The sequence below is a fragment of the Spermophilus citellus genome (genome assembly GCF_964194105.1).
Source record: "Spermophilus citellus genome assembly, chromosome: 5".
In the NCBI taxonomy this organism is placed as follows: Eukaryota; Metazoa; Chordata; class Mammalia; order Rodentia; family Sciuridae; genus Spermophilus; species Spermophilus citellus.
The window spans coordinates 154925179-154949747 of NC_138186.1; the positions used below are offsets into that span (position 1 = coordinate 154925179).

At 37.7% G+C, this 24569-nt stretch overlaps 1 protein-coding gene across 1 annotated transcript; it reads left to right on the forward strand.

Annotated features, from left to right (window-relative positions):
• The first annotated feature begins 3351 nt into the window (after window positions 1-3351).
• RAB32 (RAB32, member RAS oncogene family) lies at window positions 3352-23565 on the forward strand. Its single transcript, XM_081295578.1, has 3 exons — window positions 3352-3840; window positions 14637-14914; window positions 19397-23565. Exons 1-3 carry the CDS (start codon window positions 3603-3605, stop codon window positions 19544-19546), a joined length of 666 nt encoding a protein of 221 aa, XP_081151704.1. The 5' UTR covers window positions 3352-3602; the 3' UTR covers window positions 19547-23565.
• The last annotated feature ends 1004 nt before the right edge of the window (window positions 23566-24569 follow it).

A 24569-nucleotide genomic window follows, 5' to 3' on the forward strand; every position in this document is an offset into this window, starting at 1 on the left:
ATAAATATGTAAATCTGCCAAGAAAGTTAAGGATGAGAAGACCAGATAATCATTTGGTATAGCACATGAAGGATGAGGAGAGTGTACTTGGGAGGGCCTGGAATGAGGTCATGGTTTGGAACATATTCCAGATGGCAAATGAAGAAGGCATAATGAATGTGTAGGATCTCAGTTTGACTAAGTGGGCCATTCTTATATATAGTAACTGGAAATATTTATTTAAAATGCAAGCAGGACTGGGATTGGGGCTCAGTGGTAGAGTGCTTGCCTAGCATGCATGAGGCACTGGGTTTGATCCTCAGCACCACATAAAAATGAATAAACAAAATAAAGATATGTGTCCATGTATAACTGAAAATACTTTAAAAAATAAAATGAAAGTAATCATTTATTTGGCCAGAAGTCTCAGATGGCTTATATCATTTTTTTCATTTTTGTATATGAAAAAAATATTTCTCCTTAAAATAGCCCTGGATTCTAAGAATTGTCCATTCTCCCTCCGACTTCTCAACCTTCTCCACTTTGGGGCTGTGCAAGCAGAGACTGCTCAACACTTACTTATATTACTTACTATTATGTAAGTCTGGTTTTTTAAGTCAAGTGTGTGCATCATGCTTATCAAGGTTTGTTTTTTAATACAGATTCCTAAGTTTTCCTTCTGAAAGTTTTAAATGGAGTGTCTGGGTTAATTTGATAGCTAACTCCTCAGGTGAGTCAGACACATAGCAGGCATGGGAACTATCAAATTCTTACCTGTACCCTTGCTATCTGGAGTGTGGTTCACCAATCACATTAACCTTAGAAACTGTGAACCTCTGGGGATGAATAGTGGATGGCCACTGTGGAAAACAATGTGATGTTTCTTCAAAAAATGAGAAATAGAACTATTGTGGGACCTAGCAATCCCACTTCCACGTATTTAGCAGGATCTTGAAGAGATATTAACACCTCAGTGTTCATTGCAGCCCTCTCCATAACAGCTAAGCTGTGGAAACAACTTTCCACAGTGTCTATGGAAGGATGAATGGATGAAGAAATGTGGTATATACATAAAATCTTTAAATTTTGAGAAGCGGTTTTGGGTCTAAACCATTGTACTCTTGGATGCTCAGCTCTGGGAACCTGTTAGAAATACAAATTATTTGCACCCTAGATCTAAATCAGATTCCTCTGTCTTAGAAATCTCTTTTAAGAGACCTTTCATAAGTTTAAGAAACACTAACCTATACCATGATCTTGCCTTTGAAAACCATTTATCCAAACCCTCATTATCTGTTTTAATCAGTGACTATTTCTAATTTTAACTCAGAATATAATTTTTAGTACCACAATTCTACTTCTAATCCAATGGAAATCCAGAAAGGTTAGAGAAGGGATCAATAAAAATCGATGATGTTGCCCATGTAGTGAACAAAATAGTGCCCTTATGGCAAGAATCAAAGGCTTTCTTTTCTTCCTAGGCTGGAGATGTTTAGAAGGACTCTCTAATTGGATGAACATAAAGGTCATGTGCAGGTTGACCTGAAAACTTCCTTAGAGATATATCTATGACTTTTTAATAGCTCTTCTAGTACAGATCTTACTCCTGTCTTGGCTTCTAAATTTGAAAATGTCTCCACCTCTGAAAAACATTTTTCAGTGGCTGTGGATTACAGTGAAGACAGCGGGGTAAACAGCTGCTTTTGTTTATTTCAGGAAGATACCAGAGGATACCAACTGCAGGTGTTCCTAAATATTAGGGCAATGGGGGCATCCCTCCATTTCATAAATATAGAAATCTTTAAAATAAAGTACAACAACTTTCAATCCATTATCTGGAATTTTTCTTAGTGCTGTTTTATCTATTGTAAACATTACCAGCTAAATGCTTGAAAATACTTATTTCTTTTTAGGGACTTTATATAAGTTGCCTTATTTAAAGATGCATGTCTTTTTTCTCAGACTCACACTTTCATTCAAATTCTTATCCGTTTTTTAGTAGATGACGTTTATTATATTTTTGCATATATTTAAGGTATACAACATGAGCATTTGATATGATTTTTATGGGAAGAGCATCTAAATCTACTCTTTTATGAAATTTTTAGTATGTGATACAATATTAGTAACTATAGCTATCACACAGTGTTATTAGATTCTAGACTTATCCCCCACAACTGCATTTCTTTTTACGCTTTGACTTATATCTTCCATTTCTTTCCTGATTTCAGTAACCATTATTCTAATTTTTGTTTCTATATATTTGACTCTTTAAAGGACCCTACATGTAACTAAGATTGTGTGACTTTTTTTATTCTGTGTCAGGCTTATTTCACTTAACATAATGTCCTCAAGTTTCTTCCTCTTGTTGCAAATGACAGGATCTCCTATTTTAAGTTTGAAAATATTCCATTGTGTGTGTAATTTCTTTATATAATCATCTGCTCATGGACACTTGTTTCCATATCTTAGCTATTGCAAATAAAACGGCAATGAACTTATCTCCTTGAGATCCTGATTTCATTTCCTTGTGTATACACATGAAGAGGGATTGCTGGGCCTTGACACTGGCGTTAGGAATAATATTTTGAATATCACAGCAAAAGCTCAAGCAACAAAAGCAAAAACAAAGGGAATTTCAACAAACCAAAAAGCCTCTGAACAGCAAAGGACACAATCAATAAAATGAAAAAGCAGTCTAGGATTGTAAGTAAATACTGGTGAACCATATATCTGATAAGGGGTTAATATCATGCAACTCAAAAACCCAATTAACAAAGGGACAAAGGATCTCAATGGACATTTTTCTAAAGAGGACACACAAATGGCCAACAGACATATGAAAGGTGCTCAATGTCCCCAATCTTCAGGGAAATGGATATCAAAACCACAACGAGATATGCCCTCACACCTATGAAGAGGGTTATTATAAAAAAAGACAAGAGATAACTAGGGTTGGCAGAGGTCTGGAGAAGGGAATGTAAATTGGTACAGCCCTTGTGCGAACAGCCCTCGTGCAAAGCGGCAGGGAAGGTCCTCAAAACATTAAAACCAGAACTACCTACGACCCAGCCTTTATCCTACATTCTCCACCCTCCTAACGTGGGCTGCTGGAGGCCCAAGGCGCCAGGCGCTGCCCTCCTCCGGGCCGTCTCAGGGGCTTAACTCCAGGCCGGGCCCAGCAGCCGCGCACCCGCCGCTATCCGCACGCGCTGGCTCGGCCGCAGCGCCTGCTCGGGCCTTCAGTGGACGGCGCTCTGAGGGCTCTGGGTCGGCGCCCGCGGGGCCCACCAGGGGGCAGCCCGGCCTCCCAGCGAGCAGCGGGGCGGCGGGCACTGGGGGAGGGAGTCTGCGGCGGCGGACGGGCCTGGCCGGCGCGGGCGCGGGCGCGACGTGAGCGGCCTCTCGCGTGTCCTCCCCGGGCCGGCCCCGGCCCGCCCCCGACCCGCCCGGTCGCGAGTGCGGCGGGTTCCGGGTCCTGTGACCGGCCGGACTTGGCGGCGGAGCGCGAAGGGCGGGCCGGCGGCCGGCCTCGGGGGAGTTTCCGTGGACGCGTCCGGGCGGCCCCGAGGGCGCGGCGGGGGAGCCGCGTGGAGCCCAGAGCAGCCCGAGCCGCGGCGCCCATGGCGGGCGGGGGAGCAGGGGATTCCGGGGCGGCCGCGGCGCCGGAGACCCGCGAGCACCTCTTCAAGGTGCTGGTCATCGGCGAGCTCGGCGTGGGCAAGACCAGCATCATCAAGCGTTATGTCCACCAGCTCTTCTCCCAGCACTACCGGGCCACCATCGGCGTGGACTTCGCCCTCAAAGTCCTCAACTGGGACAGCAGGACACTGGTGCGCCTGCAGCTGTGGGACATCGCGGGTAAGCACGGCGCCCGCTTCCCGAGTCCCAGCGAGGCACCCCGTGACTCCGCCCCTGGCCCCTGGCTTTCCCTCCCTCCGCCCTGAACTCTCTGCCTGTGTACTTCTAGAAGAAAGAGTTCAAGTGAAGTGGGAAGATGCCGTGGGGTGGGGTCGGGGGACTCTCGAGGGGAGCAGAGTGGGCAGCAGTGCAGGCCTTTCAAGGCAGGACAGCGCAGTGCATAAGCAACCGCCCCGCGTGCGTGGATGCCCTTCTAGGTTGGTGGGAAGCTCCCTGGACTGCCAAGAGTCCGAAAAGAGGCCCTACCCGCTCCCCAGGGCTCTCTGGCCTGACCAGCCACAAGAGCTGTTCCAGAAGTTTTAACTCTGAAGAATGAGAAGATCATAATATGTCGGGAAGAGTTGGAGTGAGGGTTCCCTTGAAGGGGAGACAGGGTTCTTAGAAAGGCTGTTTGGAGGGGCCGCCAGCTCCCCTCCTTCAACTGTCACTGAAGTTCAGAGTGACTGAAAGATGTGCCAGTTAGGGGCACAATCCCAACTAAAAGCCTGGCTCCTTTCAGCCCGTTATTCATCACCCATCTCGGATCTGTCCTAGTTTGGGGAGGGTTTTCTCTCTCCTCACAAGATTAGGAAGTCAGGAAGACTATTCCAGAAGTTTTAACTGACTAATAACAAGCCATGGACAAGAAAAGCTTGGATCTGAGCCCAGCCTTTGTGAGGGAAACTCCATTCCTCAAATAAATAGCTTGCTCTAGGCTGGGTCACCCAGGTGAAGACCTGAGAAAGTTTCCCTGATACTTTGTCCTCCCATTCCCCTCCCTGAACCAACACCTGCTTCTACCCCTGGCCTTCTCCTCCCCATTCCATAAATACCATACTGTTTCCCTGGCAAAGAGAATAATATAAGATTTATTCTCTTTGAGGAACTACACATTCTTCTTACTCATTTATGAACAACTGTACTTTGGCTAGTGTGGTGGGTGAAATGTGGGTATCTAAAACAGAGGGAAACTACTGGAAATTTTAATTACTAAAATGGTACCAAAGTATATCTTGTTCATTCATTGCAGAGGTTCAGTCAACCATGGAGCATTTGATTGATTGGGAGCATGGTTAGGGTTAGAGGGCACCTTAGCATCCTTCCTACAGACGCTTTCCCTAAAGTCCATCAAGGACATGAACTGGGGGCACAGTGGGAGGAACACAAAGCTACTGTCTGCCAAGTGCTCTTTTATAGCCGGTTACATATAAGGAAGTACTGAAGAATTATTAACTTTATACTCATTTACTTAAAGAGCAGATTTCTATATCTCAGATAAGAGAACACATATCAAATCCTCAGGGAAAGAGCGCTTTGGGCACTGTTTCTTCTTTTTCTACCAGAAACTAAAAGAACGTTTGAAAAGTCATCTTTTGAACCCAGAGGTTCTTTCGAAACACTTCCTGCTGTTGCCCAGAGCATAAGTGAGCATTATACTGCTTCTTGACAAAGCCATGGATTTTAAAGGTTGCCTACCATGTGACAGTCATCATCCAGCAATCCTCAGTGTAGCTTTCCCACAAACATGATTTTAATCCTCTGTCTAGAAGGGCAGTTGACTTGTCTCATTCTTTATGTAAATTAATACAGCATTTAGATACTAAATTATATTTGAGGCCTACTGCAAGGCAAGAGTATGAATAACAATATATTTTTTTTTATGACAGGTGCTTTTAAGCTTCAAGGTAAAAATGCTTCTATTGTTGACTTAAGAAAACAAGAGTTTTTCTTTTTGGGTATCACCTCTTCCCTTTTTGTCCTTGAACAGACCAAAATAGCCAGGAAGGAGACCTGTCTATTTTTTATCACACCTGCCATAATGGGATATCTTTGCAATTTGCCTAAATCCAAAGCTCAAACTTTGCCAGGGAGGAAAAGCAGCATTTTAAGATCTCTAAAAGGGATTTCTGGTTGTAAAGCTACTGTTGTTTCAACAGGAACTGTTGTACCATTCAGCAAGTACCCATCAGCAATTAATAAAATTAGAGGTGAAATTATAAGGTAATTATTAGGTTCTTCTTCCAAGTAAAATATTCAGAGAGGAAATCCTAATATAAGGCTTTTGAGAGACAAAAAATAACAGATTTGGGCTAAAGTTTGGGGAGCTATATCATTAATTGTGTTTGGTTTGAATATTTGAGTAACTAGAACCTTAGCTTGTACCATTTGAATTTAGTAGAAATGATGTAATGAAGGCCACTCCAAAAATTTCCCCCAAGGCTAAACATACTTGCCTTATTTGTTAATACAAAGTTGGATCATATTGGATTCTCAAAGAATAGGAATATTCCTTGATTGCAAAACAAGAGGTGGAGTCAGCCACTTGATATGAGTAACCTAAGGTTTGGTGTTATTGCTAGTTTCTTTTTATTATTATTATTATTTTGGAGGCTTTCAAATTGGGTATAGGCATAAAGTAGTTATGCCAATAGTATGTGTCCTGGAAAGCTCTGGCAAATATAATAAGCAAGAATTGTTGAATGGTTTCTATAAATGTAGCCAATCAGATTTAGTTAAACTTTTCAAATTAAGAACCATAAACTTTTCAATTGTAAAACTTAATGGATATTTTTTCATGGCATTTTAAAGCCATGTTTTAAAATAAAGATGTAGTTTAATACTATTTTTGTATAAGACAAATTGCTGCCTCTTAAGTTCATACCTACTTTAAGATTGTTGCTAATACAAAGCAAATATACTAATATTAAAGTTTTTAATTATATTTTAAAAAGAGCTGAATAAATGCACACTAAATTCAGATGTAGTAAGAGATATCCTTGATACTCCTTTCAATGCTTAGTGTAGATAAATAATATTTGGGTAACCATGATTTGTAAGACTTGCTACTAGCAACTATGGAATTTTCCAGGCAGATTGTATTCCTAAAATAGGTTTGCCCATTTATACTTTAAATTTGATGTATTGATTGAAGTGATTTGCAACCTTTCTTTGGACCAAGGACAAATTGGGAATAGTCTACTCTGAAGTTCATGTAATAATTGTTACCCAAACATAAAATGCATGCTTAGAAGACATTTTAAATTATATAACACTATAAAGCTATATTTAAATTCATTTTCCCTTATTTCAGTTCCAATCCTAAAGCAGAATGTTGATCCTGATTGCCTTCATCCATCTTTACTTTGCCAATTATAATACCTAGTAATGTCTTACCCTTTTTCATAACTCTCCATTAAACCTTCATGAGAAAGAATCTGAAATACTACCTTGGATGCTTTCCTGACCTTTAAGCTATCAGTCTTGGATATTAACGTTCAGTAATTTTCTAAATATGAAGAGTCAGTGTTTGGGAGAATTAGTCTAGGTAGTTATTTCTAATCTCTGTCTCACACAGATACTACAGTAATTTTCCTGGTGCTTATTGGTGCCTGATTACATACACTCATCTAAAAGGCTCTTTTCAAGCTAAATTACATATGAGTGATCATAATCTTGTACAATCTTGCCATCCGAGCCTTATTGAGGCTCAATTATTGTGCTTAATTACAAAAAAAAAAAAAAAACCTGCTGTTCCACTTGACATGTTGAAATCTTTCTCAGTTACTAAGTTCTGAGACACCTTTGTGTCCACAGTCTGGGTTGTCATTCACAATTGACCAGACAGATAGTTGATTAGTATAACAGCATAGTTGTATAACTGTTCATGGAAATTCTCCTGGTAATGATATGCTTGTGGCCTTTCCCTTCTGAATATGTTGCCATTCTCAGTAGCCTCAATCAGCCCTTTATGCTGAAAGATACTCAGGTTAATAGAGACAGTGGAATGCTGATAGGAAGTTCTAAAACTTCCTTTATTCCAAGATATTTGCCTGAAATGTTTCTCTTCTGAACTGCATTATAGACTCTGGATGCCCCAGAGTATAAACAGAGAAGTATACCAACTTGAACAAGAAGACACAGGTAAAAATGCTATAGAGACAGACTTCATGATTCTGAGATAGGAATACAATAAACTTGATAGTATAGGAGGTTTGGGTTCACTAGTAAGATCAATAGTAAAATTCTTTTATAGTTTTTCAACAGTCTGATTACCACTAAATGGGAGCATATAACTCATTGCAATAATCAGTATCTCCTCCTGTTTTTAATGTGGAATTTATAGTTATTATACTTCTCTACTTATGAGACTCAGAAATTCTTAAGTAGATAGTTTTTGATTGGCTACATCATTTTCTGTATATTGTGAAAAGCTATTTCTAAACCATACACTCTTCTGCCATGTAACAAAGTTGTATTATTGATATATGGTTGTAGCACACACTGTGGAAAAGCAAGGCAGTAATTATAGATGTTTTCTAACCTGTAAGCCATGTATTATTATTCCAGGGCTGGAGTATTATTTTAAAATGTATTTCAGGATAAACTTTTTACATGGAATTTTCTATAATACTCATTCTGTTTTATAATGTACCCAGAATTTTATTTTTATTTCTGTATGATGAGGCCAAAGACCAGGAGCCAATTGACATTGAAAGTGTTTGGTTATTGACACAGTTCCATAGATGAGGAGTCATACTATGCAATAAAGGGCCATAGGAAGAAGTACCAGGGACCATTGCCCAGGTAGAAAGAGTATGTGGAATCTGAGCAAGGGTTTATAAGCTAAGCAAGTTTGTGATTGGATAATTTGAGTAATTTCAGTGTTCTCTGAGATGTTCTGATAGACTAGGGAAATAATGTTCTAGTCTACAGGAGCCTGCTAAGTGAAGACTGATGGGGACTTATATATTTAGGATTGGTTGGTTTGCATATGAAAGTTGTGCTTGCAGTCATGTAGTTTGCAATCTGTACACAAGAGTAAATTCTGGTAGGGGTAGTACCTCCCCAGGCCTGCAAGGCCTTAAGATGTCAAAGCATCATAAAATATAGAAAATTAAAAATTATTACATATTGTTGGCACATACTGAAGTAGATGGAAAGAAAAAATGCTCTTGTGAAGAAAGAAAATTTGAAGACCTTAGGCTTATAGCTCAGGAATAGCATAATCTTAAAATAGTGAGCACTTCACACTTAATCAATACTTAGGTTATGGAGAGCAGGCTAAGTAGGCAATTTCACATTCTGTTACAGGTGTACAGATCTTTTCTGGAATGGTGAGAAAAATGTATTCATATAAATGCAAGGAAATTTCTGGAGGATGAGACAGAGGACCAAGGAAAGGTGCTTTAGCATCCTTTCTGTTGCATTTTCAAATGCCTTTTGCATTTTATGCTCAAGTTAGCTAAGCGTAGGTCTTCACTCTTTTGAGAGAGACAACCACAGAAAAATAACTGGATTGCGAAGATTTCATTCAGAATTTCTGTTGATTTTTCTGACAGTTGATCTAAATTATCTTCTTTCCTATTACTTCCACTCACTTCTCTCCATACATTTTTTCTTAGCATCTTCTACAGTGGGTTTTGGTTCTTTCTTAAAATTATTCCAAGAGTTTAAGTGTTCTTAGTGTGATTATATGGTACCTCTTACATCAGAATCATTTGAGGTGCTTAAGATGCAGATTTTTAAGCATCTACCATGTCAAAAGATTTGACTTCATCTGATAAACATGCCTGTGCATAATGGTTCAGCAGGAGAGGAGCTACTTCTTTCATACATAAGTCTATGGTTGGGAATTCCGGGACTGGGAGCAGCACCACCAAGTCTTCATGGACAAAGGCAAGCTTTTCACCATTGGGCTATCCTTAGACTATGTTCTTTGCCTCTGTAGTCTGATCAAATGGACATGGTCTCCCCAGATAAAATTCTGTGAAGGGAAGTTGCAATCCTTCATGACTATCAAATAGCATGGGATAGGCAACTAGCAATCCTTCATGACTATCAAATCAGAATTCCTGGAGTCTAGAAAACTGCAATCTGCCGAGCACCCTGGGCAAGTCTGATCTTTACTGCAATTAAGAAGCATTGTTCTGCCTTTGGTTTTGCTTCCCCCTTACATCTTGCCCATCTTCTTGAGATGCTCCAGTTCTGCACTTACCAGACAAGCTCCCTGCTGCCAATACTCCCTCACATTCTCTCCATGACCTATCAGTACCTTTCTCAGATTCATAGCAACTCCCAGAAGTGGCATCACATCCTCATCCTGCATAGCCATCAGGAGTTTCTAGTTAAGGCTGGTATATGGATACAAGAGGGACTTTCAGGACAGAGACAGGATAATTTTGCTCCTGTGGACTAAATGTATCTCATAAGGAAAAGACTATTAGGAGTTTGGACACCAATCAGTAAGTGATTTTGATTTGGATAAATAATTATTCATTTATAACCAATGGCTAGAGGTAGCTTATTTTAAATACTTCATTCCAGAAATGCACAATGAGATTTAGGGATTTTCTTTGAATAACTTTCCATTTATTAACTAGGAACTATACATTTTCAGTGAAACACTTTGAGTAGTAATGGGTAGCTTGGTAATCCTCAGTGGATGGGAAAAGGTAAGTGTAGTTGGAAAACTAGCTAGCCATCCCCTCATCCTAGCATTTTGATTGGGTTTGGGTTATGGGATTTATATTTTGAATTTCAACTAACATTAATAGAAACTTTTTAATTAAATTATTTATTTATTCTAATTTGTTATACATGATGGCAGAATGCAATTCATTTCATACTTTACATATGGAGCACAATTTTTGAAATCATTGATTGTACACAAAGTATTTTCACACCATTCATGTCTTTATACATGTACTTAGAGTAATGATGTCTAACTCATTCCACCATCATTCCTACCCCTTTACCCCCTCCTTTCTCCTCCCTACCCTTTGTCCTATCTAAAGTTCCTGTATTCCTCCCATGCCCCCTGCCCATCGCCATTATGAGTCAGCATTTTCATATCAAAGAAAACATTTGGCCTTTGGGTTTTTGGGATTGGCTTACTTCACTTAGCATTATATTCTCCAACTTCATACATTTACCTAATTATATGGGAGCATGAATATAAAATTTAGAGACAGATATGAAATATCTAAACAAAACCAGTGATGAAATTCCCTAGAGAAAATATCTCTAACCTGTTTTTCTGATAACAGAAGAATTTAATATTTTTCTTATCACATATGAAGGGAAATACTTTCATTTTTAGGGTTTTTATTAGCTTTGATGGAGATAAAGCAAATAGTTTTGTATATTATCTTTAACTTAATGGGAATACATATTCTTGGAAACACTAATTTTGTTGTCTTTAAGTTCTTCTTTTGTTTGTTACTGTACTTTGAACCTAAAGATGGTTTACCACTAAGCTATGTTCCCAGTTATTTTTATTTTTTAATTTTGAGACAGGGTCTTGATTTCTTTCTTTTGATGATGTTCTATTTATGTTTTTTTTTTAGATTGTTATTGTTTTGTTTTGTTTTCTGTGCTGGAGATCCAACCCAAGGTTTAGTGCATGCTAGGCGAGCACTCTACCACTGAGCTACATCCCTACACTGATGTTCTTTTTTGGTGGGGGGGGGTTAACAGGGATTGAACTCAGGGGCACTCAACCACTGAGCCACATTTCAAACCCTGTTTTTTATGTTTTATTTAGAGACAAGGTTTCACTGAATTGCTTAGTCTTCACTTTTGCTGAGGCTGACTTTGAACTCAGTCTTCCTGCCTCAGCCTCCTGAGCTGCTGGGATTACAGACATGTGCCCCTGTGCCTGGCTCTTATGCTCTTCTTAGTGCCATTCTTATTGGGTATCTCTGATTATTAAGGTAAACATTTCAATTATTGCCAACACGTGTAGAATAGGTTGTGTGAATATTTAAGTATCTTTTGCGCCTGTAGACTAGCACTGTGCTGTGTTTCTCCTCTTTTTTTGTGCTAAGATGTCCAGTTATAATCACAATTCCTTCCTCCAAAGAAGACAGTAGCACACTGTTCACAGGTCAAGACAGTATGACAGTCACTAGGAATGTGCTGTCAGTACTCCAACAGCACGTGGATGACAATAATATCCCTAATATTAGTGACTAGTGCACTCGGCAAGAGAAGGTCATTCCTTAGCTTCTGTGGGTGAAGCCCAGCATGACATACAGAAGGAGATATGACTTCTGTAGTAGCACTGTGCCATCCTTAAGCAAGTCACTAAATGCTCACACTACAGAGGGTCTGTGGGCACACAGGCCACATGCAGAAATGCCTACTGCAGCAAACATCTGACTCAGACAGCATAGTAGATGACAAATCAACCCAGTAAATTCAGGTAATTTCTTCTCCTGGGAATTTATTCTCTCATCTATAAAATGAGAGAGGTCAGATTAGATAATTTGCGGTGCCTCCCTGTTATTGTTAGTCATGACCATTCCAGTACTGCTCAAAGAAGATGTTATTGGTTAGATTTCTTCCTGAACTAACCTGAACTCATTCAACAAACCTATTATGAAGATGCTCCCCAAGGTTCTGATTAAGCAAGCTTTAACTTTGCACATGTGCACCCCAATGCAGCAAAATTCATGAGTGTGTTTCATAAACATAGACCTCCTCCACTACCCAGCCTCTCCTGTCACAAGACTTCACCAGGACTCAACCTAGGACATTCAGCATGGCAGAAATTGCCTGCATTTTGGTAAAGTGGGTGTTCCCTTCTTTTGATTATTTATTGAGTTTTCACCTTCTTCTGTGGAATTCTTGAGGGTTTTTAAATGTACTTATTCCAAGTACAAATCTTTTTCAAAATTTTTTTGTAATCTTCTAGTTACTTTTCTTTTCATTTGCTTAATTGACACTTTTTCGATTTGACGTAGTGTCGTTGTTAAGACAAAGCAGCTGATATGAGGGCTGTCAGGGAGATTTAAATCCTCACCTTGGGATCTAAAGAAAATTGATTAACATTTATCAGAAAGTTTATATGAATAAATTTTAACATCATTTAGTGTGATTAATAAAAGAAATTACTTGAGATTTATAGGTGCTTCACTAAAAGAAGCAGTAGTCACCAAAACTTAGCCGCTCTTTGTAACATCTGGATGTTTATACTTTTCTTTTACTCATTTGCCACCCTATCCTCTTTGTTAGATTAAAAGGATAGTCCAAAGAAGTAACTTCTTATAACTATGTAAATATCTTGAAATCTTAATCCTTTGATGTTTATTAATCTATCTTAATGATGCCATGATTCTTGCCATGATTCTTCTTGCAGTTACTCTTCCTGTCCTTTCATGTTCAATAATTAAAAATGCCTAAAAATGGAAGTGGCTGGTGATACTTATCTTCAGTAGAAATTGAAGTCTGAACCATTTTAATGCACCTATATGTAGTTTTTCTGAAGAACAGTGATTTTGACTTTGAATATTTGAAATATCCTGGGTTGGCATGCCCTCTATGATTATTATATGTATGTTTACAGAAAATGCTGCAATGTTAACTTTTTATAAATATTAGCCTTTTGATTAAATGAACTCTATAGCTGGCTGATGTGATTCATCTTACCAATAAACTATGAATTATAATATAAGGGTTTTATATGTGTCCATTTGTCAGAATAAAATTCTGACCTTTGGACTATAATAATACTACTTTAGATACACCTATGTGAGGAATTTCCACAAAGCAAGTGAACTGTATATGTATTCAGATAGTTTGACAGTTTTCATATTCTTCTTCCCTATTCTATAAAGCAATATATAACATTGTATGATGCACTGTGGTGTTTGGAGGAGAAAGAATTTTGTAATTTAAGGTAGCTTTTCATTTGTGGGAATAAAGTGTAGATTAAAATTGCATCAATAAAAGACAGATAAAGCTTGTTTATCATCATGTGTTTTAACAGGAAAATATCCTATCATAGATTCAGGAGTTATAAATCTTATACTCACATTGATTTCTGTTAACCCCCTCCCAGCCTAGTCAGTAATTTGACACCTGAAACAAGTCAAAAGTAGCTACAAGATAGTTGAGAATCTTAACCTAGAGGCTTGAGGAGTCAGAAGACCTGCATTAGTTGGTATTATAATTTTGTCTGTCTTTTTATCTGTCAGTTGAAGATAAGCGCCTTGCTATGTGAAAGGTTAGTGTGGTCACAGATTGTGAGACAATGTTTTGTAATAATCCTGTGTGATGCATGAACAAAAATATAGGAAGGAACATAATTTATCCAGAGTGCTTACCATAAGTTGAAATATTTTCAAATGTCAATGAGATTTGAAGAACTCTGCAATTTATCCTGCTTATAATCACAACCAATTGCCACTTCTTGTTCTGAAACTGTAGGTTCTCATGTGTCTGCATCTTAGAGGAGCTCAATTTTGCCTGTTGACTCAGAAGAGGGTTTAGCCTCGAGATGTGAAGGAAAGATGAGAGCATGAGCTACTTAATCTCCTGTCTAGTTCTAATCATTCTGACCAGCATTTGACCACTGCCCTTATCTGCTTCCTGCAAACTCAATTTTCTGCTATTCTTGTCTCTGCCTCTGCTTCCAGCTTTCTGTTTTCCTCAATTGTTTATCCTCTTTTAGACTAAAAGGAGAGAATGAAGAAATGACCAACTTTGTAGCCTTCAGTACTGTCATGTTGAATTCATCACATGTGTGTTATACACACAGAGAACACAAAACTAGTTAATGATGTGTTCAAGCAAATTGTCAGCCTCTTCTGCTTTGCAGGTCCTAGTTCTGTATGGATGACCTTAATCTCACTGGTTTATGTTGCTCTGGAATGGGAGGTATTTGCTGACAGTATTATTCTTTGGGCATGGGGTCAGACCTAAATATGACTTTTAAGAATTAAGAGTGCTTACTCTATTTTTATATTTATTTCTAGGGCAGGAGCGATTTGGCAACATGACCCGAGTGTATTACAAGGAAGCTGTTGGTGCTTTTGTAGTCTTTGATATATCCAGAGGCTCCACTTTTGAGGCAGTCTTAAAGTGGAAAAATGATCTGGATAGTAAAGTTCATCTTCCCAGTGGCAGCCCTATTCCTGCAGTTCTCTTAGCTAACAAGTGTGACCAGAAGAGGGATACTGCCCAGAGTCCTCCCCAGATGGACCAGTTCTGCAAAGACCATGGCTTCACTGGCTGGTTTGAAACCTCTGCCAAGGTGAGATCTTCCCTGGATGAATCTGCCCTTCTGCTTACCTTCTCAGTTTGAGCCGTAACTGTTAAATATTTAGATGGGTTTCTGTGAAGGGTTTTCGGAGGCCAGAAAAAGCAACACATGGGTATATTATAGCTTTCCCCATTCTGTATCAGGAATGCTTAAAAACCGGATAATGGGGAAGTGAGTCAAAGGCCAGCCGAATATTTGCATTAAAATGAAAATGAGTAAATCAAGCAAATCAAGTGACATTTTCTGTGAGGTTTTTTTAATGGAGGTACTTCTTATGCTACTGGAGTGAGAGATAAGGTATATTGTCAGTTACAAGAATTTTTGACTTTTACAAAAGGCTTAAAGAATGTGAAGACATGCCTCTGGTGAAGGTGTATGTCATATAGAGGATAAACAAAGACATTGAACAGTCAGCAAACAGATTTATTCAGAAGATGTTTGAAAAGCTTTAGATTAACTGTGTAGGAAAGATTGGAATAAGAGGAAGCTGTCAATGTATGTGACAAGCTTCTTCATGAATAGTATAGTAGAATTTTTGTCTTCCATTGTTGAGAGCTGGATGAAATGTTTGTTTGAAGGGGAAAACCTAGTAAAGTGAATTTTCAAAAGCTTAACCATCTAGGTGTATAAAAAAGGGAAGGTGAAAATGAGAAGTACAAAATATGGGGAAGGTTGGGCGCAGCGGATGTTTCTATAAGAGGGTTAAATAGAATAATGATGATATTTGTGAAAATCCTGTGATGATAAGCACCAAATCCTGAATTTGATGTTCATAATAGAGTTCCAGCTTTTATAATGTGCTCCGTAGATTTCTTTTATGTATAAGCATGTGTGTACATGTGTATCATTGTTCCTCCAAATCACCTCCCTCTTCTGGAGACTGAACGCCAGTTTACTTTTGGTTTTACTAGAAACTTTCCTTTAAATGAAAGATAATTTGATGTCAGTGGTGATCATAATGATGAAAGCAAGTAATGAAAGACTCTACTGAGGGGTCGCCTTGGGATGTTAAGTGATGGTGGAGTCTCAGGACAAAAAGAGTGTCTCCTGGAGGCAGGAGTGTGCATTCCTATGCCACAGACTCCTTGTTTAGATAAATATGCATCTGACTTTTTTTCACAAATGAAAAATTGCATCACAAGAAAGATGAAGTCCTGAGCTGGTGCATCAGCACTCATCTCGCAGGAAGGATGAAGTGTCCAGAGGAAAGGATTCCAAAGAGAAGGAATTTTTCAGGGCTGCAGCTCTGTCTGCTGAGTGAATTGCCTTAACTTTCTAGCTTCATTAAAAAGAAAAAAAAAGGATAACAGTACATGAAAATGTTTATGCAAGTATATCATTTGGTTATATAGTTTTTCTATATTGCAGATAAAATTCCACTTTAAGTTTTATTTGACTTAATATTTCAGCTAATAGGTGGATATTTTCTCCCAGAAACTACATGTAAGTGTCATAAATGATGATGTCATGTGATGTATAATTTGAGAGTGTGTAAGCAATCTGCTTTGTTATATTTACAAATGAAATTACATGGATAGGTGAGGGGAAAATTGGTTAAAAGGGTCAGGTATGTTCTACGCTTCCCTACAAATATATTAAAAATGGCTTTTAAAAATTTCCTGTGTAATAAGCCAGGAATCTTCAGAAAGTAAAACAGTAACATGAATTTTAAGTTAAAAATTTTGAGTCAAGCTTCAAGTATTGCCTAAGTGTCATTAATAGTTGTACTTTAGAGCCAGCCATCTGATTTTTGCTTGGATTCCAGTGGTCAGCATTCTAATAGGAATACAGCCAAAAGACAATTTGAATTTGTGAATTTCATCCTTTCCCTTTTATGGAAAAACACCACCATTTTCTGACTTTAAACTTTGAGATTGATTTTACTAAAATATGGAAATTTGTATGGGAATTATAACCAAATGCAGCTAGAGAATTTTATAACTATTGATGTGATGGATATGATGTGGATTGGATAACAGTTGGACATCTGAAGATCTATATTTCTACTAAAGTTAATTCTTATCTTGGGAACAAAGTTTTAAAGAACTATTGATGCTATGAAAGAAACCTAAACAAATAGCACAACTCTTCCACGTTTCCCTGGTCTGAGAAGGGGGACACAAATAGTGAATCTCATGGTATTGAATTCAGTTGGAGATTCCAATGTAAACATGTTTCATATATAAATATGTATAGTTCCATATACATACATACACACATATTTATAACCAGAAGATTAACAGAAAAGTAAAGATGTGTGTGTGTGTGTGTGTGTGTGTGTGTGTGTTTAACTAGCTCTATCTGCTGAGAGGGGTTGGAAGCAATGACACTGTAATATGAATGAACCTACCTAGTCCTCAGAATTTTTTTTTTGAATAGTTTTAAAATAAAAAGACTTAGGATGACTGGAAAAATAATTGACTCCTTAGCTGGGGGAAATGACATGTAAAGATGTACCTGAGATGTTCTATGGTTCCAGAAACTAAAAAAGGATTCACCAGATGTGAGGCATGTCACAAAGACATGGGAGCCTTCATATAAGAGCAACAAAGTAAAATTGCTAGTGTAATGGGCTTAACCCATAGAAGCAAATAATCCATAATATGCACAAATAAATGTTAAATACTTGAAGAAGAACCTTTCCTTAACAGTGGAGTCTCAAATAATACATGTAGAAGGAATGATGGAATAAAAAAGTCAACCATTAAACCCTGCAGTAATAATAATTGTTTTAAGGAGGAAATAATAGATCTAACATCAGTGAGGAAAAGCATGGTGAGAAACAGAGTACTTACGTATTGCACTTACTGAGTACAAAGAGGAAAGCTGGTAACATCTTAGTTGATAAGCCTGGCAGCATGACATTAATTCATGTGTCTCCTGATAGTCTGAGAAGGACACAGGCTCCTGTCTTAGTCCTGCCGAGAAAGTAAAACTTGAATGATAAGGAAACATCAGGCAGGCCCAGAATGAGGGGTATTCTCTGGCTAGTGTTCTCCAAGAGGGCACTGAGGAACCATTCCAGATGAAAGGACATGTGGCAACAAAATGTAGCTTGTGGAGCTGCGTCAGAAACAGGCCTTGAGACAGTTGGTGGAATTTAAGTAAGGTTGATAGATTAAGGTTGTTATCTCATTTCCTGATTTCAGAAGTTGTACTCTGGTTTATCTAAGCTGTTAACTTTTGAGGAATGAGTGAAGAGTATACAGTAAAGCATACTATTGTGATATTTTGCAAAATCCGAACTTATTTTAGAAAGAAAGAACAGTATTTGCTATGTGCTGCTTATTATGTGTTCTCTGATAACTTCTAAAATAGTCACACAAATGCTGTGATAGCTAATAATTCCTTAGGATATCCTTAATGGACATCACACTCACAACATCATTTCAGTCTAATTTATGCATGACAACTAAAAGTAGCAATCTGTACTCACAGATGGAGGAGCAGTATGGTACATTTTTTTATGTGATTTGAGCCCTTTCACAGTTTTCTTCTTAATGTATACTGAATATTTGAATTACATCTTTGTTATGGCTTGGATCTAGAATGTCCCCCAAAGTCTCACATATAGAAAGCTTGGTCCCCAACGCAGCAGTGTTCAGAGGTGGGGCCTTTAGGTAGGTGATTGTATCATGGGAACTTCAGCTACATCAGTGGATTAATCCATTGATTGATTCATAATTTGAATGGATTATCGGGAGGTGGTGGAAACTCCAGGAAGTGGGGTATAATTGGAGAAAGTAGGTCACTGGGGCTGTCCCCTGGAAGGGTGAATCATATTCCTTTCTTGTTTCTGCTTCCTGGCTACCATGAGGTAAGTAGCTTTCCTCTGCCACACCCTTCTGCCATATAGTGTTCTGCCTTTCCTCAGGTCCAAGTCATGGAAATCAGCTGACCGTGGACAGAAACATCTGAAATCATGAGCCAAAATAAATCTTCCTTTAAGTTGATTTTTTTTCAGGTGTTAGTCACAGCAATAAAAAGCTGACTAACACAGCATTCAAGGGCACCGATTTTCTAATCTGAATGCCTTCCATCTATGTGTCAACCCAGTGCGTCTCCACAGGGCACTGCTGCTCATTTGAAAGTAGAACAGGTGGAGAGGTATCCCTGCTAGTCGCCCTGCAGCTGAATAGATGACCCCTAGGTTGGCTTTGGTTGTTGTTGCCAACATCTGTAGGATCATGTTTACATTTTCAACCATTGAGATAGCACATTGAGCCTCAATGACAAAAGTTACAACAGGAATATCAAATAGTGTGTCCATGCTAAAAAGAAGTGGGTTCTTTTCATAGACACATGACTCAGTGGCATTGAACTCTTAATGTGCACTTTATTACTAAAGAAAATTGTAGCTGGTATACTTACAGTGCCCCCTCTGGCAAATTTCCCTAGTTGTCCTTAGTACTCAATGCTTTACTCTAAGAATGGACCAGACCACTGATTCTATTCTTTGCTTCTGTATTACAGGATAACATAAACATAGATGAAGCCGCCCGGTTCCTTGTGGAGAATATTCTGACAAACCACCAAAGCTTTTCTAGTGAAGAAAATGATGAGGGCATAATTAAACTGGATCCCAAGAGCATGACAGAAGCACGCAGATCCCAGTGCTGCTGACGTGGCTTCTGGTTCTCATGTGCCTGCCTCAGTCCTAAGCATGTGCCCAAGAATGGTGATCAGTAACCCTCTGCACTGTTAATCTCCCCACAGATGCACATCACAGTGCAACTCCACAGGGCACCGCTGCTCATTTGAAAGTGGAACAGTTGGAGAAGTATCCCTGCTAGTGGCCCTGCAGCTAAATAGATGACCCCCACCTAGGCTTTTGTTATTGTTGCCATCATCTGCAGGATCATGTTTACATCCCTTTAAACAGCTCTGTAAATGATTCCAAGTGGTAGCTCTTAGTGTAAGCGTTCGGGGTGGTAATAAAGCTTCCCTGTGGTGTTCCTTCCATTTTGAGTATGTCTTTGTCCCCATATTCCATCCTCACTCTACAATGAGGGTGTTAGACACAAACACTTGGAAGTTCATGTTTAGTAACTTGATTTCCTCTTTCTTTTTTTTTCTTATTTCTTTTTTCTTCTTATTTTCTTATATTTTAACTAATTGGAATTGAACCCAGGGACACTTAACCACTGAGTCACATCCTTAGCCCTTTTTATATTTTATTTTGAGATAGAGTCTCACTAAGTTGCTAAGGTTGGCATTGAACTTACAATTTTCCTGCCTCTGCCTAGAAAGTCAGGGAGATTCCAGGCGTGCTCCACCATGCTTGGCTAGCAATTATATTTTCTATTCAGAACTTCAGTACTTTATGTAAAATTGTTACCCTTAATTATGTAATTATAGCAGTCATGGTTGGTGTAGAATGGGTCACACTCCCCCTTTAACACTTTAAGGTGCCATTCCTAATTACTCAGATAGTGTTCCTGCAACACCTGTATGTTGGATGCCTCCTTCGGATTTGTTTGCTGTCACTTAGAAACAATGTAAATGACCATTTCTCCTCTCCTCTCTCCTTGTGTGCTTATGCTGCTCCCCAAGGGCCTCCTTGACTGGCTGTTGGAATTTGCTCTAACCAGAGTTAGGTTTTGCAGGTCTGTAATGGCAATGGTCACAAGGCAGCTATTTTCAGAGTACATAAAATTATACTTCAGCTTCTATATTGTGAGATATGAAAGAAACTAAGTCATGTTAGTTTTTATAGAAGATTTTAGACATTTAAAATATAATGCTTGAGAAACCTCGGCTGATTCACAATATTTCTATTACCACTTAACCCAAAGGAAGAAAAGAATAAATATTTTAACTAAAGCCTGTGTTTTAAACTAATGTTCTAAGAAGATACTTTCTGCCTTAGAAAACTTTGTGTCTGTTCACTTTTGCTGTTTATTTTTGAAAGATATATTATGTGAAAGCTCCAACTTATTTCTTTCAAAGAAATGTTAAAGGTCTTTGTGTCATAATCCAAAAGTAACACAAAATGAGATGTTGGCCAAATTTGTCTCATTTTTTAAGTGAACTTGGTAGAAAAGATCCACACATTTTTTGAGAATAGGGAGAAAACCAACACAGGCCTGCATTTGCACTGACAGGTGTGTTCTGTCAATAAATAGAAGTTGCTCTTGGCCATAAGGCATAGATCGTTCTGTTCCTTAAACCCAAATCACACAGATGATCTGTTTAGACATGTATTCTACATAGAATCAGAATTTCTGAGGTAAAGAAATAGAAGATGTTGATTTAATTGATAATCATAATTCAACTAATATTGTGTTAATCTCATGTCATGAAATTACCAATGGTCTAATCTGCTACATGTATGTCAGTAATTCAATGATATTTCTAAAAGTGATTGTTGTCAAAAATTGTAACTTTTCAAGGTATAATTTGTTTCCTGAGAAACATATGAAACATTCATATTTTTTAATGAAAATTCCTTCAGGCCTGCAGAGTTAGCTTTCTAAGAATGGAGCTCAGAAATACATTTTTACAAAAAAAAATATCTGATGTTCTTGTTGAAAACTTCCTATATTTAATAGCAATAGTAAAATGTTATTCAGTTTAAAATATATGGTATTAATCAAAACATGAGTACTCAAAATATAGCACTTTCTTTTCCGATTATAAATCATTGTTATTATAAAGTCTGAATACTTTGAACAATGGAAAAGCAGTAAAAATTTGCTTTCATGAACTGAATGAAACAAAGACTTAAGATTTTGACCGATTAGAGTTATCTCCAAGTATTGTTGCTCTCACCAGTTAACCCTTTGAGGATAAAGTAAGTCACAATTCAATCTCACCTCTCAACATGATATAATGTGGAAATTAGTTTAAATGTAAACATAAGAAACAATAGTACAAAAACTTTGGCATGGATGGAGAAAGTTTGATGTTAAGATCTTTTTACATTGTCAAATGCTAAAAGCCAAAGAGGAAAAGACAAATACTTTTGATTACAACAAATTATCTTCTGGAGCAAGATGATATAAGCAAAGTTAAGCAACAGACAAAAGAAAATAAATTAATCTCTCCAATTTGGTGAGGCTTAACAAAGGCAATGAGTAAAAATGGGCAAAGGATGCAAAACCACCATTTTTGCAGAAAAGGTATGCCTGTGTCAAATATTAGTAAGGAAAAAAGTAGAAAATAAAGCCAGTAATATTAGATTCATAAAAATGTATAAGTTTGATTATGTCTTTCATATTCATGTACATATATAAAAATAGGTACTCATATATTGCTGTTGAATTTAATTTATCTAAATAGATGCTAATAAGTTTTCTCCCCAAACTGCTATTCAATTTACCTTACTAGTCCATGTCTTATCAAGAAGTGAACCTGTTAATCAATAGGGAAATATACTTCAAAACCAAATCCCTTCCTGATCCAGAAAATTTCCTGTAGAGATATAAGATAAATGAGTGTTTTATTATTGAATAAGTGTTAAATCAAAATGTGATGCAAATTACAGGAAATCCAATAAGAGTTTGCAAAGACAAGAGGAAATTTCGTTCTTTTATATATTCAGGCTACAGTTATCTCCATCAGGGAGATTCAGCAGATTACATATCTCGATATAAACAACAACTAGTCCTCCATCAAAAGGACTAAGCAGTTCATCCTAAATCCACTTAGAAATTGGATGATCATCCTTATTAGCCAGCTGTTTTTATCTAAAGGAAAGATCAGTTTCTCAGGGCTGTATGAGAAAAGGTAGGTTTGTGACTTGGTGTGAGGTACCTACCAGGTTCAAGGCTTCTACCCCACCCACTACAGAAGCTATGAAGTAGAGGACTATCCTCCCTGATGATCACATTTCAGAGATGGACTCCCAGATCCTCAAGAAAGCTAGTGAGTGGCTAAGTTAGTTTATAAAAGAATTAGCACATTTCAAACAGAGAAATAACTTGAAAGGTTTTTAATATAAATAACTCTCAGAAAAGGATGTTTAAGAGTCTCTTCCCCTTCATTTTCAACACAGGGAATTAAGCTTAACATTTTAAAAGTATTTGTTCTCACTGTCAACTGTGGATAAGTACCTTCTTGGGAGTGTACGGGGAAGAAGATAAAGAAGTCTCTTCACCACAGCATTGCTTATATACATTTATGGGAAAAAATAGAAACAATCTAAATGCCCTTCTGTAGGAAAAAAGTAAAAACAGTCAATGCTATATCCATAGTAGGAGATATTGTACAGTAGTGTGGTAACACTTATATAAAAATATGTATAAACAATTTAAAGACTTAGTGAGCCATCTGGAAAGGTTGCATTTGCCTCAGAGCGGTGCCAGAATTGGTGATGTTGGTCAAAGCTGAGTTTAGCTTTAGACAATGTTTATGGCAATGGATTACAAGTGTTATTGACAATTTATTTTACACTAATCACAGTGTTTTCTACACTATCATTGGGGAAAGGAGCATTTCCATTTGGAACATAGTGCTTTAAAAAAACAAAAAGTAGTTTGAATTATACTATTATACTATTTTTTTACTACATTAATCACATCATCACTGATTTTACCCATCCCAGATATTACATATCTGGTTTATTTAACAAATCTGTTAATTGCTTAAAGATTAATAGCACAAAATATCAAACTTAGAATTAAAGTGTATGTCTACATTTCCATGGGGTGAATTTTTGTTGTTCATTTTAGAGAGTGTTCAAAGACAGACAACTGCCATTTAAAGAACAGGATTTATATGCATGTAAAACCACCTTATGTTTTTCCTATATAAGCTTCTGTTTTGAAAGATGAACCTATGAAGACATGATTCAAGTTTTGGAAGTGTACCTTAGTGGTGGAGTTCTTGCCTAGCATGTGTTTAATCCCCAGCACTGAAAAAAAAAGAGAGAAAAAAGAAAAATTAATTTTCTGTTTATTTATGTGGTGCATATATGGGAGAGGAGAAGGAAAGATGAGATGATCAGTTCTAGAGTTACATTTAAAGGACTACTGACTCAATTTACATATTAGTGATTCAATCTACTATTTCTGAAGTCACTTTAGTACCTGGTATTCTCCAACACTTCCATTGACATTTCCCAAACCAGATTCATCAAATTCATTGTTTTTCAGTCTTCTTACTGCTGTCAAAATGGCTCTGAATTTTTTTTGTATTGATTTTTAAAAAATAAATGACAGCAGAATGTTTTACAATCATATTACACATATAGGGCACATTTTTTTCATACCTCTGGTTGTATATAAAGTATGTTCACACCAATTCGTGTCTTCATTACATGACCATCACATTCCACCATCAGGCTCTGAAGTTTTAAATGTTTCTATATTACAATCTAATAAATTATGATTATGTTCTTGAGATAACATGTAATGGCCAGGCATTGTGGCACACACCTGTAGTCTCAGATACTCTGGAGGTTGAGACAGAAGAATTGCAATGAGGCCAGCCTGGGAAACATATGGAGAATCCTGGGAACATATTTCAGTGACAGAACACACCTAGGTTCAATTTCCAGTACTGTAAAAAATAAAATAACATGATGCTGTTTTGTAGTTGCATGATTATTTGTGTGAATTTATAGCATGCATTTATAGAACCTTTGCTTTTCTGTCTATAGTCTTAAGAGTCATGCTGTTAAATTGTGATTTGAGAGCCTACAGAA